Below are 16,689 nucleotides of genomic sequence, written 5' to 3'. Positions count from 1 at the left end.
TTACAAGTTATCGTAAATATAATGAAGGTGTCACTTAAGTCTAGAGAAATAACTTCCTGGTACGGTGATGAGAGGGACTTTTCATGAATCGTTATAAAACTGTTATCTGATAAAGTAGCCACTTGTTAGTGTTGAAATGCTTTTTCCCCGACCTTATGATAATTCCTTTATCTTTAACAGTTTGAGATTATGAAACTCAGGATCTACTGCGACCCCGAGCAGAACAACCGTGAGACTGCCTGTGAAATACCTGGAGTTGTGAGTACAACCACCTTTTTGGATCTGTCCTTGTAATAAATGTGCCACATTAAAACCAAACTATTTTTTTTAAGGGATCACATATATTCCTGTTTATAATCACAATGCACCACTATACTGTATACCACCATACCACCACCATGACTTAGTATCGGGGAAAATCCATACGACGTTCATTTTGAAATCTGTTGAAATTTGTCAAAAAACGTTACTTTTTCTTTCTTCTTTCTCCTCTTTCAGTTGTGCATTGAATCATATGATACTAGGAATATGATTCACGATATATGACCCGTGTTTTATAGATTATTTCACGTATCACTTGTTTAACCTCATCCTGCTTTCTACTGTGCTGTGGTGGAGCGCCTTTACCTCTGCTTGCCACATGCACATTGCTCTCACTGTTATTTTACCGTCTGACAGCAAATCTGTTTGTGAAGCAGTGGCCAAATGCTGCATTGGCTTGGCTATTGCTTTCACTACTAACCCACGATGCCAGACCATTGTTTTGCATATGTGGTTTCTGGATATCAGTTTGGGAGAAACAAAAAGAGAGGGTGAGAGAGGCACTGAAAACACACAACCGCATGCCAGCATCTCTCTCTCTTGCATTGTCTCATTTACCTTCAACCAGTGTTATTGTCTTAACGAATTGGTCTATTAGTGTGAGATTACAGGTTCCAGGCGCTTCCATGACATAATCTCGCTCCTTTTATTTCCAGGACGGCGAGGTATGTATTTTGGCTGATGGCTTTGCTCGCTTACAAAGTAACCCCTCGTTTAATTTCGTCGCGAGAGGTAAGACTGTACTTTATGGTCTTTTGCAGTGTCACTTTTGTATTTTTCATTTAACCTTTATTCAACTAGGCAAGTCAGTTAAGAACAAATTCTTATTTACAATGAAAGCCTAGGAACAGTGGGTAAACTGCCTTGTTCAGGGGCAGAACAACAGATTTTTACCTTGTGAGCTCGGGGATTCGATCTAGCAACCTTTCGGTTACTGGCCCAACGCTCTTTCCACTAGGCTACCTGCCATCACTAATCTGCTAGGGGTTGTGCAATTAAAGGAAAATTCCACCCAACATTCTATCTTTTGATATTGGTTTTATTAGTCCATTGTTGATATAATCCCAATTTGTTTTGGATGCCAGCAATTATATGATGCAATACACACCATCATATAATGCAAAATACTGACTGTATTACTGTATTTTGAAAGTTATATACAGTATCTTGACAATGTGGTTGCTGACATGCAACAGATTTTGTGACAATATCAACAAGGGACTCATGAAACAAACTAAAAGATTGTTTTTGTGTGGAGTTTTCTTTTCTTTTCCCCTTATACCCAGGTAACTACACAGCACTAACTATACTTACAACATTGTAATAGGGAAGAGAAAGGGGATACCTAGTCAATTGCACAACTGAATGCATTCAATCGGAATGTGTCTTTCGCATTTAACCAAACCCTTCTGAATCAGCGAAGTGCGGGGGGCTTCTGTAATCGACGTCCACATCATAGGCGCCCGGGGAGCAGTTGTTGTTGGGGGTTAACTGCCTTGCTCAAGGGCAAAACGTCCGATTTTTACCACCTTGCCGGCTTGACAATTTGCACCAGTGACCTTTCAGTTACTGGCCCAACACTCTTAACCGCTAGGCTACCGGAAATAAAAAAGTAATCACATGGTAATGACGTTATGTTGAACATACCTATAGTTACATTTTATTAATTTCAGGGTAAGTCCAAAGTAATATGTTTCCCTTGCGTCAAGCAAGCAAACATATTTGTACTAATATGCAGTCAAGGTTTTTTGTCTCTTGCTATAAACATGTAATATAGCCCTTTGTCTCTAGAACTATGTTTGCAAAGTCATTTTGCTGGAAATGTCTGCTGTGTGAATGCTACTAGGCTGCCAAATGCTAAATGATACAGCTGCTAAGAGACCTGAACTGAATGCACTCCCTTGGCTTCAGTTGTCTGAGTGTCTGTTAGCAGGAAATCAGACATATCATTGATTAATTGCTCGTATGTCTTCCATATGACAAGAGTATGGCTTAGTGATCACTATGTTAAAACCTTTTACTGCAGTAGGCAGAGTGTTTCTTGGTAGTCTACTTTGAAAGAAAAGTACACACATGGCTATGGGCTTAAAAAAAGAAGACACCTGTACCATGTCAGATATAGAGTTTAAATGTATTCAATTTTGAGTTTGCATCCCAATATTACACTTTATATACGTAACAGAAGAAATAAGTGAAAAAAAAAGTTTGACATTGAAACATGAAAAATATGAATAACTTTCCACCCATGAGGCCACTAGAGGGCGATTTGGTCATTTGGCCACGTGCCATTAATGAATGGTGTGCGTGTTTCTTGTTTATTCCAGTGTGCCAATGGCCCTGGTGACATAGACGTGGACCCCACTCCAGAACCATGTACCTGTCCTCCCGGACCTCCTGGTCTTCAAGGAATGAAGGTCAGTCAGAAGGGTTACATCACAGCGCTTGCCAGTTTCTAAATCAGGTGTCAACTCCTTCCATCAGGACACGGTGCTGTGCAAATCAAATACACTTTTGAAAGCGTTTCACTTTTGAACAGTTTTCTGACATAAATTGTTTTGTCTCCCCACAACTTGCATGACCAATTCATCCAAGACGTGAACGTACAGCCAAATAGAAAGATGTGGTTCAAACGGATGTGGCTTTGTGCCTACAGTACGTCACTGTGACAGCAATGCATGTGATTGGGTTGTGGTTGGAAGATGTTATCAATAAGACTTGCCCCACAGTCCAACGTTTTTATTGATGGAAATAATTAACCATTGAAAAGGGGACTAGTTACAGATTGTTTGGCAAGAGAATGACAAGTTGACTCAAAGTAGAAACAGACTGGCTCCTAGGCAAAATAAAGTTTCCTTAAATGGGCCACAAAATAAAGTGCTGTGTGACATTTAATTGTTCACAGAGCATATGCCAAAGTATTTATAAGATGTTAAAACTTAAACTAAAACGTTTCACCTTTAAGCAATATTACCACAGCAACAGGACCTTTTATTCTGTAAAAGTGCACAAGGTTGCAGACATGTTTGTGTTTATAAGGCCATAGTTACGCATGGGTACAAATCCAGTTTTTCAACAGGAAAAGATTGCTCTTAAAGGTTTTAATAATACATCCAAAAGGCTACAAGCATGGCTGGTTCGCAGATGGATCTTTTGGGCTGAATCAGAGGAAACTGGTGGGAGGACCTACAGGAGCTATAGGAGGATGGGCTCATTGTAATGGCTGGAATGGAATCAATGGAATGGAGTTAAACATGTTGTTTCCATAATTGTTATGTGTTTCTTACTATTCAATGTACTCCCTTCCAGCCATTACAATGAGCCCGTCCTCCTATATATGCTCCCACCAGCCTCCTATGGGGCTGATATATTACCTGGAATTGTAAAAAAGGGCATCTTGAATCAAGTAAAGCTCAACATGTCCTGCTGAGACATTAACTCAGAATTATCTTTCGTACTGATAAAGTCTGTAAAGCATTGAAAGGTCTTTTCCAGGAAAGGTAAAAAGCATTTCTGTTTGATGCTCCTCACAAAGAACATGTTTTAAAACCAAATCGGTGCAGCATGCAATAGACAAACAGTTTCAGAGTAGTTCAGCGGTTTCATGAGTGGTGCATTTGTATTGTTTAAAGATCAAAATGGTCCAGTCAATAACATACTGTGTTCTCTGTCAGGGGGAAGCAGGAACAATGGGGAACCCAGGTCAAGCTGGTCCTGCTGGTGCTGATGGTAAGCCTGTGAGTACTACATAGTTTAATATACAAACATCCACTCACTCAACACCCAGCAGAATCCAACACTTTTGGAGAAAATAAATGCATCGAAAATGTATTAATTGCTATTCGGGACATTGCTGAATGGATATTCAAATCAGTTGGATGCCAGTTGGATGTTTTGGATGTCAAGAGAATTCCCTTTAATGTTGTAACGGATAAAGAGCACACTTAGAGAGAAAGGGTGAAAGGGGATACTTAGTCAGTTGCACATATGAATGCATTCAACCAAAACATGTCTTCTACATTTAACCCAACCCCTCTGAATCAGGTGCAGGGGGCTGCCTTAATTGACGCCCATGTCATCGGCACCCAGGGTAGAGTACATAGTGGTGCTAATAGTACCCTTTCTCCAACAGGATTTACCTCCCAGGGATTTCAGGGCATTTTTCACATGCTTAAAAGGAAAGGGAAAATAGGTTAATGTCTGAGTGTTAAGTACAGTACCTGGTACTTAACTCTAAAGGCTTTTTCTCCCTACTTTATGACTCCTGCCAGTGTGATAACTGGGCACACGAGGCGGGCCAGATGGAGATCATATTTCATTATTTGCAGAAAAGCTTTGTGTTAAATATGCTTAATAAGTCCAGGGCCTGTATCCACAAAGTGTCTCAGAGTAGGAGTGCTGATCATAAACATTAAGATTATATGGACATATCCTAGGTCAGCACTCCTACTTTGAGATGCTTTGTGGATACAGGCCCAGGTCTACTATTTCTAGACTAGATTGTACTCAAACATAAGTAATCACTGCTGCCACAGTTTCTAACATACATACATCTGCAGAGAGTAGACTTAGAAAACAAGGTGCTATCTAGAACCAAAAAGGGTTATTCGGCTGTCCCTATAGGATAACCCTTTGAATAACACTTTTTGGTACACGTAGAACCCTTTTGGGTTCCATGTAGGACCCTTTCCACAGAGGGTTCTACATGAAACCCTAAAAGTTATTCCCGGAACCAAAATGGTTATCCTATGTGGACAGCCGAAGAACCCTTTTGGAACCCTTTTTTTCTAAGTGTAGACTTTGATATAATGATCTGGTTGCCACTGAAGATGCTAAAGCATATTGGATCTTCACCTAATTACATGTTAAGTGGCTTATAGTCAGAACATAACGAGTATGAAACAGACCATGAAGATAGTCATGGAGCAATAACCTAGTGTCTAGCTTAATGATAAAGTTCCTACATATCTTCGTTCCACGTTGGTGTTTGATTTCTTTGAGTTAGAGCAGAATTGTCTTACCAGAATTGATTGAATAGACCCTTAGTGGATTGAATCATGACCTTTAGGGTACTGTTCATTTCTAAGGGCTAGACTTCATGCCATGAAGCAAATGTTTCTGGAAATCTGACAAATGTTTTAAGAGGACACATGGTCGTTGTTTCCATGAAACAGTACAGTACATGTTACCTCACAGGGGACTGTCACTGTAACAGGATAAATCTTACAGAAGCAGTAGATTTTTTAGTAGGCGTTTTTGCATTAGCGGTTTGGCATTTGTTGTTTTTTGTGGTATGACTCAGATTTCACTGAAACTGTTAAGCAGGAGGTAAGAGTGTCTGTATGAATACTTGCATAAGAACCTTGAAATTCAGTAACTGAAAACATGTGGCACGTTTGCTGATATTGCTTGTTTGCTTGTACCAGCTTTACTATCACTTTGAAGTTGTAGGGGCGATTTCCCGGACACAGATTAAACCTCGTCTGGAATAAAAATCAAGCTCAATGAAGAATCTACATTAAAAGTTATTTTTAGTTCAGGACTAGTCTGATTCTGTGTCCGGAAAACCACCCCGTAATGACTCAGTAATGTTTGCCCAAAGTGGCATATAAATTCAATTTTGAATATCATCATTATTCTTGTAAATAGTCATGTAACAAAGTCTATTGTGTCATTTTCTGCCTAAACTATATCAGGGACAAAATAACCATTGTTTCACTAATTTTTATGAACTCAATATATTCATTGTTATCTATCAATGAACTCTTTATCAACTCGCAGTTCGGATGACATTTTGAAGTCATATATTTTCCTAGCTTTTTCCATTAGAGGCTTTGAAATGCTGTATGGTTGGAAGGACAGTACACTGGTCTGTGTGGGGTGTTCAACTTGCACTCGATACTAATCTCTACTGATGACTGAGGTCACGAGAAGTGTAGACCAGTTTACAATACAAAGATGAATTCTTTGTGAACATGTTGTGGCCTTTAAATACTGGCATTGCTTTATTGGAGCAAATCTTCCTCCAAAGTGCAATAAAGGGATGAGAGAGTGTCTTTCATAAATATCTTGTGAAGTCTTTCCTTTGTAACCAGAGGAAAGATATTAGTTTCGTTCAAACCCTACACTACATAACAACAAAAGCCGTACATATCATCCTCCTACATTTCATCCTCCCACTGAAGTTGGGGCAGATGTTACATTTGGGTTTATCCCAAAATATGGGGGCTGTTTTATTGCAAATGCTAACGTCCGTAGCAACTGAGCATATTTTAGTTCCCAGTAAACATCCTCTAGTGGTTTGAGTCATTAAATAGAATTGGAATAATTATCTTAATTGAACAGTCCTCAAATTTTCCCCAATGAATTTGTCGACACACTTACAGCTGAATAAACAAATGGTGCCCACTTGTAGTGTAATCAAGTATGGGTGTGGAAATATGAAAGAACTTACAGAACTGGAACCATATCCTGTACAGTAATCAAGTTTACCATCATACTAAGAGCAAAGATCTATGATCTATGCATAAACTTATCTACACTCAGAAAGCATACTTTTCTCCTGACAATTTTTTCTTATGTTGAATATAGACATGCAGATGTCAAAACAAAAAAAAAGAACATACCTTTCCTGTGCCAGTTTATGATATTAAAATCAAGTAAAATGCAGCATGGAACTATATTGTAGCTAACAGGTAGTGTGAATTGTAAATTGCTACCTATGTAGTACTTCATATCTAGGGCAGAGGCTCAAGTTTTCCATAACAGCTGCAAAGCAGCAGTATGAGCGCTAATTCATTAATGAGTTTCATATGCTCTCTTGACGTAAAATTATGAAGTGTATAGTGCTTGGCGGTGGTGCTCACCACTCTCACGAGGATAAAAGTACGCCTCCTAAAAGCAATGGAAAAAGGGGTTCACCCTCTTTCATGTAGGAATAAGATTTGGAGAAAATAAATTGCCTGATGTTTGATTAAACTGATTAGCATTTTTCAACAGATTCCAATTGAAAGCTGGCTGGAGGTCATGTCCTCATATAGATTTTGGTTGGCCTGCTGTGAGAACAAAGGCATAGTTTACCCATAACCTTATAACCTTGACTTTTACAGGACACCAACTACCTTGACTTAAGTATACCAGAAACATGTTTGAACTTATAAAGGCTTTTTAGAGCTTTAATAATCCCTACATAGAGGTCTTACAAATCCTTTATAAGCAAAGTCATACTACAAAAAGAGTGATATAAAAGGTCCTTACATCTGTTTTGTCAAATCTATCAAAACCCTTTTGGCACCATTCATATGGCATTTGATTATGAATGACTTCTGAAGCATCTATATAGGCCTTATAAAGGGCTAATGAAGGCTTATAAAGTGTGTATGTATGAAGGTTTTAAAAGTTGTTTTAACATTTTGACGGGGCAATCTGCAGTAGCTACATTCCTTTTTGGACATAGAAATGAATGATATGTACACATTGATTCTTGAAGAATATAACTTAGAAATGCCTCATGAGCTTAGTTCAACTGTTGTACCCCATCAGAACCCAAAATATTACCTTGTTTTACACCAAAGTTTGTAAACAAACACTGTATAGCCTGTATAGGTGAAAACTATAATTTGGTAACATTTACTTTGACTATTGTTAGGTTCTAATTATCAGACTAAGAACACGACGGACGCTATGAAAGCTTACACCAAATTTATTCGCCCATTGGGTCAATACAGCTGCATCAGACAAAAAACATATTCACACAAGCACTGCTATTTAACTCTTTCTCCTCTGCTGAGTCTCCTCCTACACATCTGAACAGCCAATGCATCCCTGTTGCTAGACAGAACCTTAGTGATATCTGTTCTTCCTCACTTCATCTGACCTGACCTCTGCCCCAAAGTGCTCAATGCTACCAAAATCACTGCTGTCATGGTGACTGGTACCAGACTGTGTCTGTCCTCCTCCCATAGGATCCCTGAAGGCTAACGATAACACATCCTGACAGAATGTAAACATTATACATTCCATTCTCTCCCTCAGTGACATGAATAAGTATATTTCATGATTTCATAAGTCAAGAAATCCGAACCCAACACTATATAGCCATAAAGCATTCATTACACATATATAAGCTTTTCAGGAACATGTTATAAAAGGTCTCAACCACATTAAAGGTTAATGAAATACAGTGCCTTCGGAAAGTATTCAGACCCCTTGACTTTTTACACATTTTGTTACGTTACAGCCTTATTCTAAAATGGATTAAATATTTTTTCCCCCTCATCAATCGACACACAATACCCCTCATCAATCGACACACAATAATGATAAAGCAGAATCCGTTTTTCCACATTAAAAATTAATGAACACTCAAATATCACATTTACGTAAGTATTCAGGCCCTTTACTCAGTACTTTGCGCAGCGATTACAAGCAATCAAATGCATTTATAAAGCCCTTTTTACATCAGCCGATGTCACAAAGGGCTGTACAGAAACTCAGCCTAAAACCCCAAACAGCAAGCAATGCAGATGTAGAAGTACGGTGGCTAGGAAAAACTCCCTAGAAAGGCCGGAACCTAGGACGAAACCTAGAGAGGGACCAGGCTCTGAGGGGTGTTCAGTCCTCTTCTGGCTGTGCCGGGTGGAGATTATAAAAGAAAATTTCCAAGATGTTAAAACGTTCATAGATGACCAGCAGGGTCAGATAATAATAATCACAGTGGTAGTAGAGGGTGCAACAGGTCAGCACATCAAGAGTAAATGTCAGTTGGCTTTTCATAGCCGATCATTCAGAGTTGGTTGACAGAAGGTGCGGTAGAGAGAGAGTCCAAGACAGCATGTCCGGGACAAGGTAGCCCGTCCAGTGAACAGGTCAGGGTTCCATAGCCACAGGCAGAACAGTTGAAACTGGAGCATCAGCCTGATCAGGTGGACTGGGGACAGCAAGGAGTCATCAGGCCAGGTAGTCCTGAGGTATGGTCCTAGGGCTCAGGTCCTCCGAGAGAAAGAGAGAGAGAATTAGAGGGGGCATACTTAGATTCACACAGGAAGACAGGAGAAATACTCCAGATATAACAGACTGAACCTAGCCCCCCGACACATAAACTATTGCAGCATAAATATTGGAGGCTGAGACAGGAGGGGTCAGGAGACACTGTGACCCTGTACGACGATACACCCGGACAGGGCCAAACAGGCAGGATATAGAAATATCTCAAGGATGATCAATGGGAACAGGATGCACCTGAACTCAATTTCGAGTCTCATAGCAAAGGGTCTGAATACGTACATAAATAAAGTAAACTCAGCAAAAAAAGAAACGTCCTCTCACTGTCAACTGTGTTTATTTTCAGCAAACTTAACATGTGTATATATTTGTATGAACTTAACAAGATTCAACAACTGAGTCATAAACTGAACAAGTTCCACAGACATGTGACTAACAGAAATTGAATATTTGTGTCCCTGAACAAAGGAGGGGTCAAAATCAAAAGTAACAGTCAGCATCTGGTGTGGCCACAAACTGTATTAAGTACTGCAGTTCATCTCCTCCTCATGGACTGCACCAGATTTTCCAGTTCTTGCTGTGAGATGTTACCCCACTCTTCCACCAAGGCACCTGCAGGTTCCCGGACATTTCTGAGGGGAATGGCCCTAGCCCTCACCCTCCGATCCAACAGGTCCCAGACGTGCTCAATGGGATTGAGATCCGGGCTCTTCGCTGGCCATGGCAGATCACTGACATTCCTGTCTTGCACGAAATCACGCACAGAATGAGCAGTATGGCTGGTGGCATTGTCATGCTGGAGGGTCATGTCAGGATGAGCCTGCAGGAAGGGTACCACATGAGGGAGGAGGATGTCTTCCCTGTAATGCACAGCATTGAGATTGCCTGCAATGACAACAAGCTCAGTCTGATGATGCTGTGTGTAACTCTCATTCGTGAAGGCCCCAGACCATGACGGACGCTCCACCTCCAAATTGATCCCACTCCAGAGTACAGGACTCGGTGTAACGCTCATTCTTTCACGATAAACGCGAATCCGACCATCACCCCTGGTGAAACAAAACCGCGACTCGTCAGTAAAGAGCACTTTTTGCCAGTCCTGTCTGGTCCAGCGACGGTGGGTTTGTGCCCATAGGCGACGTTGTTGCCGGTGATGTCTGGTGAGGACCTGCCTTACAACAGGCCTACAAGTCCTCAGTCCAGCCTCTCTCAGCCTATTGCGGACAGTCTGAGCACTGATGGAGGGTTTGTGTGTTCCTGGTGAAACTCGGGCAGTTGTTGTTGCCATCCTGTATCTGGTCCCGCAGGTGTGATGTTCGGATTTACCGATCCTGTGCAGGTGTTGTTACACGTGGTCTGCCACTGCGAGGACAGTCAGCTGTCCGTCCTGTCTCCCTGTAGCACTGTCTTAGGCGTCTCACAGTACGGACATTGCAATTTATTGCCCTGGCCACATCTGCAGTCTTCATGCCTCCTTGCAGCATGCCTAAGGCACGTTTACGCAGATGAGCAGGAACCCTGGGCATCTTTCTTTTGGTGTTTTTCAGAGTCAGTAGAAAGGCCTCTTTAGTGCCCTAAGTTTTCATAACTTTGGACTTAATTGCCCACCGTTTTTAAGCTGGTAGTGTCTTTACGACACAGGTGCATGTTCATTAATTGCTTATGGTTCATTGAACAAGCATGGGAAACAGTGTTTAAACCCTTTACAATGAAGATCTGTGAAGTTATTTGGATTTTTACAAATTATCTTTGAAAGACAGGGTCCTGAAAAAGGGACGTTTCTTTTTTTGTTTTTTTGCTTTACATTTTTTATAAATGTACAAAAATAAATTTAAACCTGTATTTGCTTTGTCATAATATGGTATTGTGTGGATTGATGACGGGGGAAAAACAATTTAAGGCTGTAATGTGACAAAATGTGGAAAAAGTGACTGCAGTGATGCCTCTTGCACTGAGATACAGTGTCTTAGACCGCTGCGCCTCTCGGGAGCCCAAATCTTATGAGTTGGGTCATTAGCAATGCAATTGACCAGACAACACCATTAAAAAATATATATTTTATTACAATCTTCTTTCTTCAAGCCAGTATCACAACGATCATCAATCAATAGATACCCAGATGGTGGCTTGCACACTACATAGACAGTAATCATGCATAGGACTACAACCACATTACTGTCCATAAGAGCAAATAAATGACGTTGTCAATTATTTAATCACAACAAATCTACCTGGCGAAGCCACCATCACCACGAGCACGGGGTGTGGCACTTGGAGCAAGAACTACAAAAAAACTAACGATAGACGACAACCCTGAACGCAGGGAAAACTATTTTTAGGACGAACGCCACTATGAGCTAACTTCAACCACACCTATGCAACTCAAACCTTTGTTGTTTGGGACCAATAACTTGCGTCTTTTACTCACCGTGCTCGACCTCAAACACAGGTGCACCACAGGTTATAAAGGAGGTAGAGGGTGTGGACCACAATGAAAGAGAGACAGTAGTTTAAGGGATGCTCCAATCACAGGAGGATGGTGGTTAATTAAGTACAGAAAGTCACAGCACACACATGCCATCAATTAAGGTCAATAATTTGTGAGAGCATGCATAGGTCAATGAAAATGTAACTATGAAGGCTAAAGTCCACCATATGACACATCTATAAAGATTCCTAAATATGAGCTTTTGTATTGCATTTACAGTTTTTTACATTTAGCAGACTCTCTTATCCAGAGCGACTTACAGTAGTGAGTACATACATTTTCATACTGGTCTACTATGGGAGTCGAACCCACAACCCTGGCGTTGGAAGTGCTGTGCTCTACCAAGTGATCCACACCGGACTAGGAAGACATGAAGGCGCTATATATATGCTCTATAGATATGCTATGGATATATTCCATTAACCTTGAATTAATAATGCATTTGGGACCTGTTATAACACGTTCATGAAATGCTTATAGAAGTATAAAGAATGCTTTATGGCTGTGTAGTCAAAGTAAATTGTTACCCTTAATTTTGATATAATGGATGGTCAGTCCTTGCATCCATAGCTCTGTCTACGAATTTGAGCGTGGTTACGTTTCTCCAGCCCTCAACGTTTTAGCGAAACACAGGCTGGGAGTACGCTTTGTTAATGTTTAACTGCTGATTGCCGCATTAAGTGAGAATCATTTAATTGAACACACAGCTGATTCATGTGTTTTATCTATGAGCAACATTAATAAAAAGGGTAAATATCTCATGAATTCGCATCTCTTTTTAAATTGAAGGGTGTTCCTGGTAACCGAGGGATTCCTGGACCACAGGGTCCAACTGGGACAGAGGTATCAGCTGAATTTTAAAACAAATTATGTTTTGATCAGAGTAGTGTTTTTGATGTTAAATCAATGGAGCTGCTCTTTCTGTTCTCTCTTTCAGGGGCGACGCGGGGTTGATGGCAACAAGGGAGAACAAGGACGGCCTGGTGATTCGGTAGGAAGGTCAAAAAGGGCATTAGTATGACTTTTTATCGATTCGGCATTGTTTATTTTATGACACTGTAGAAGACCCGCTTTCAAGCATTATAACCAATGCTTGTATTCCAACCAACTAATCAAACCTACTTCTAATAATCTACAATCACTTTTATCAGACACACATTTTATGTATAAATCTCTTGTCTTTTCAGGGTGAAAGAGGGGTTCCGGGATTACCTGGGCCATTGGGTCAAGCAGGTGAAAAGGTACACCATAACACTGGTTTCACTGAATAAGGTTATCAAATGTATACATCTCTACATAATATCAACTCTTTGCATGCACATTATCAGCCAGGTTTTTCAATTAATTTGTATATAATCAGTAATCCATCTCCCTAAATGTCTTACATCCTGGGCAGATGACATATGTTGTATTGATTCATTATTTTGGTCAAATTATGAACAGAAAAGGAAGCTATTGGTAATCCATAGTGATAAATACACTCTCGGGACTATCCTAATAGAACCGTCTTAAATGCAAATAAACAGCTGGTGAACTGAATGTCATGAATCCCACATCTAATAAAACAATACACCTTGTATTCTATGAGAGCAGGCCAAAGGAAATTAAAAAGAACATGAAACATTTGTAGATTGTAAGGAACATAGACATTGACTCTGTACATTATTTATTGTTACTGTTATTATTATTCCTTTTTTATTATTTCTCTATTTCTCTGCAGTTGGGAAGGGCCCGTAAGCATTTCACTGTTCATCTTAATCAAATGTGTTCAGAGAAAGGTAGGCAAGGGGCGTTGCATGGTAATAAATTGTTCTTAAACTTATCTTTAATTTCTTATTTTTTTCCCAGGGCTCTATGGGTCTTTCAGGGGGATCAGGACTTGCCGGCAAAGATGGCCAAGTGGTAAGAATATCCCAATACTGTTATTAACCACACGGCTATGTACATTCGTTGCCAAGTAAACAGCGTAGGTTAGGTAGTAGTTAACTGGCCACTTGCTTATGCTTTCAAGTTGACAAACATATTGACAAATGTATACAGTATATTGACCTCTGGCCAATATACTGTAGTATTATATTGTTGTAATATTGTACATTTTATATCGTACATTTGTAATGATGGATAAGGGTGAATTTATATAGTACCCAAGGTATTGTGTGATGTATTGTTTTATTGATGACCTAGACCGTTTTGTTGTGATGTGTTGTTTGGTTCCGGTATGGAGCCTAGGAAGAGTAGCTGCTGCCTTGGCAGCAGCCAAAGGGGATCCTAATAAAAGACTAAATATGAAATATCAATCTTGGTAATGTTGATGATTTGACAATTTCAGGGAGAAAAAGGAGCCAGGGGATTCTCTGGGCCAGCAGGACATCCAGGAGTACCAGTATGTACAATTTAGATACTCTGGTCTCAAACCAGGAACTGACATGGCTTTAAGTTTGAAAAAATCTCTCTTTCTCCCATTCTTCAACTCAGGGTTTACCTGGAAGCGATGGAAAGAACGGAGTCTCAGGACAAATCGGTCAAAAGGTTGGTTTTCAATGTGACTAAATAAAGGAAAGTTAACTCACTGATGGATGGGATTGACGTATGACAAAATTGACCATAAGGTTGACTTGTCGTAGTTGGTCTGAACTGAACCACCAAAGGGTTACGCTGCTGTTGTCTGGCAGTTCCCCAACAGTGGAAATATATTATTGCTGTTAGCACACATTGTGATCTATAAGGGGGTTAGCACCATTGTTTCCTTGTGTTCTTACTCAGCTCAGGCTTTTCTGACACATGGTTTTCATTATCTTAACGGCAGTTCATCACCATCTAGGTGGTTGTGTCTGCGTTATAACTTCTGGATTTATATGATTTTTTCTTCCACATGTAGAACCTTCCAAAATGTTCACAGTTGGTTTCTTCCCTTCTACACTGTGGAAAATAGAACAAGTAGTGTCTCATTGGATGTTTTTAGATTGCCAGTTGGTTGCAAATAATGGCTTGACAAGCTGGGTTACTGTACATGTAGAGCTGATACTGTACAGACACCTTATTTAACACCTAATTTTACAGACACTCTTATCCAGAGTGACTTACAGCTAAGTGCCTTGCTCAAGGGTACATCGGCAGATTTTTCACCCAGTTGGCTAGGGGATCCAAACCGGCGACCTTTCGGTTACTGGCCCAACACTGTTAACCGCTGGGCTACCTGCCGCCTCTGCTGTTAACTTTATGTAACAAAGATAGATTCAACAGTATCCAATGAGCAAATTCATGGTGGGGTGCTGCTATCTCTTTTGAACTGTACCTGTAGCCGGTACACTGAATCATCAAGCATGATGTCTGTGTTAATGATATTCTGATGCATTATTTTCATCAATAGGGAGAGGTTGGAGCAGCTGGCATCCCTGGTCTAGACGGAAGGGAGGGCCATCCTGTAAGTCATGAACATTTCTATTCTTTCTATAACCATGGATTATAATCTACATTCTATGCACTCTAGACGGTCTACTTTCTTGTATGCTTGGGTTTCTATGAAATATGAACAATGCCAGAATGCCCTCCGCCCCCTCAAATAAAATGAGTTCCTTGACTTTAGCAGGGGATATCCAAAACAGACTCGGTCATCTGGAGCTACTTGAATCACAGCCGACATCATGGATCATGACAGTATTTCTGACAGCTAGTAAATTTGGAGTGGTTTCCCTCTAGTTCATCCCAGGATATAAACCCTATTATGGCAATACTTTGGTGACTTCATGTAGTCATTTTGTAGTCATTTGGGGACAGAATAATACATCTGAAAAAGAGTTTTACACAAGTGCATCCCCATTAGTCTTGGGAGCTCTGCAGATTTGGCCACACAAGCCGAGTGGTGGAACTACAATGTTCTAGATGAGTCAGTTGCTCCACAGGGCTGTAAGCCATTTGGTTTGCCAGAACATCCAATGATCCAATGTCTTTATGGACTAAATAACACAATAGTTGTATCTGCCTGTAACCCCCTCAAAGCTAGTGTATAAAAATTCTTGTATTTTGAGACTTTTTTCTATATTTTTTCTATTTAGGTACTTATTTTACCTGATGTGTTGATAATGGCATGGGGAAAAGGATTGGGTTATCAGCCTTACTCTTGAGACAAGAATCATGGGATTTTGAATAACCAATGAGAGTCAAGAGTGTTGTATCCGAAAGACATCACCTTGAGTCATTGGTGTTTTTAGATTAGATGGATGAGCACACCCTATTGGCCCTCCAAAACCACTTTCAGGCCCTATCCAAAGCCAACAGATAGATGCCAACAGATTAGAGAAGACTGTTTGGACGAGCTATAGGAGGACAGGCTCATTGTCATGGCTGGAATGGCATATATGGAATGGAGTAAAACATGTGGTTTCCATATGTTTGATGTGTTTGATACTGTTCCATTAATTCCATTCCAGCCATTACATAAATAGATTAGATTTTCATGGTGTCTTAACTGAAGTGGCTAATTGTCGATAGCCTCGTCTGGGGAACAGCTTTTAATATATTTGCAGCATCGGAGGATTTTTGATGAGTTATTTTCCATGTTTCCATGTTCCTTTACAATCCCCTCAAGATAAAGTCTCTGCCGTTTTCCAAACATCTGTACCCGTTTATCATGAAAAACTGACTAAAGAGGCATTTCAAGGTAGTTTTGTTGGATATGCTCAACAATTATAAACCGTTTATTTACTCAACTAAACATTCACAAACTAACAGATTTACTATTTACGACCATTTATGTCCCCAGGAGGGTTTTAAACGCCAGGCACTTTTCACATTTGTCCATTAACCACAAATATTGTCTCTCAACTACCAAACATATATCAGTTTATGCTGTGAGGTGTAATGGAATATGCAGAGTTTGG

General features: G+C 40.2%; 1 protein-coding gene across 1 annotated transcript in view; it reads left to right on the top strand.

The window, feature by feature from the left end:
• The window catches only part of LOC120030032 (collagen alpha-1(XXI) chain-like), a 45,562-nt gene that overhangs the window by 15,308 nt on the left and 13,565 nt on the right, over positions 1 to 16,689 (top strand). The window contains exons 7-17 of the mRNA XM_038975349.1: positions 181 to 258; positions 978 to 986; positions 2,646 to 2,735; positions 3,993 to 4,055; positions 12,599 to 12,652; positions 12,747 to 12,800; positions 12,997 to 13,050; positions 13,658 to 13,711; positions 14,139 to 14,192; positions 14,285 to 14,338; positions 15,180 to 15,233. Of these exons, the coding sequence (XP_038831277.1) occupies positions 181 to 258; positions 978 to 986; positions 2,646 to 2,735; positions 3,993 to 4,055; positions 12,599 to 12,652; positions 12,747 to 12,800; positions 12,997 to 13,050; positions 13,658 to 13,711; positions 14,139 to 14,192; positions 14,285 to 14,338; positions 15,180 to 15,233 (618 nt within the window). The remainder of the gene's footprint in view (positions 1 to 180; positions 259 to 977; positions 987 to 2,645; positions 2,736 to 3,992; positions 4,056 to 12,598; positions 12,653 to 12,746; positions 12,801 to 12,996; positions 13,051 to 13,657; positions 13,712 to 14,138; positions 14,193 to 14,284; positions 14,339 to 15,179; positions 15,234 to 16,689) is intronic.

The sequence above is a fragment of the Salvelinus namaycush genome, chromosome 35, assembly GCF_016432855.1.
Source record: "Salvelinus namaycush isolate Seneca chromosome 35, SaNama_1.0, whole genome shotgun sequence".
Classification (NCBI taxonomy): Eukaryota; Metazoa; Chordata; class Actinopteri; order Salmoniformes; family Salmonidae; genus Salvelinus; species Salvelinus namaycush.
Note: the sequence above shows the minus strand (reverse complement) of the source record. Positions and strands in the feature narration are given on the sequence as shown.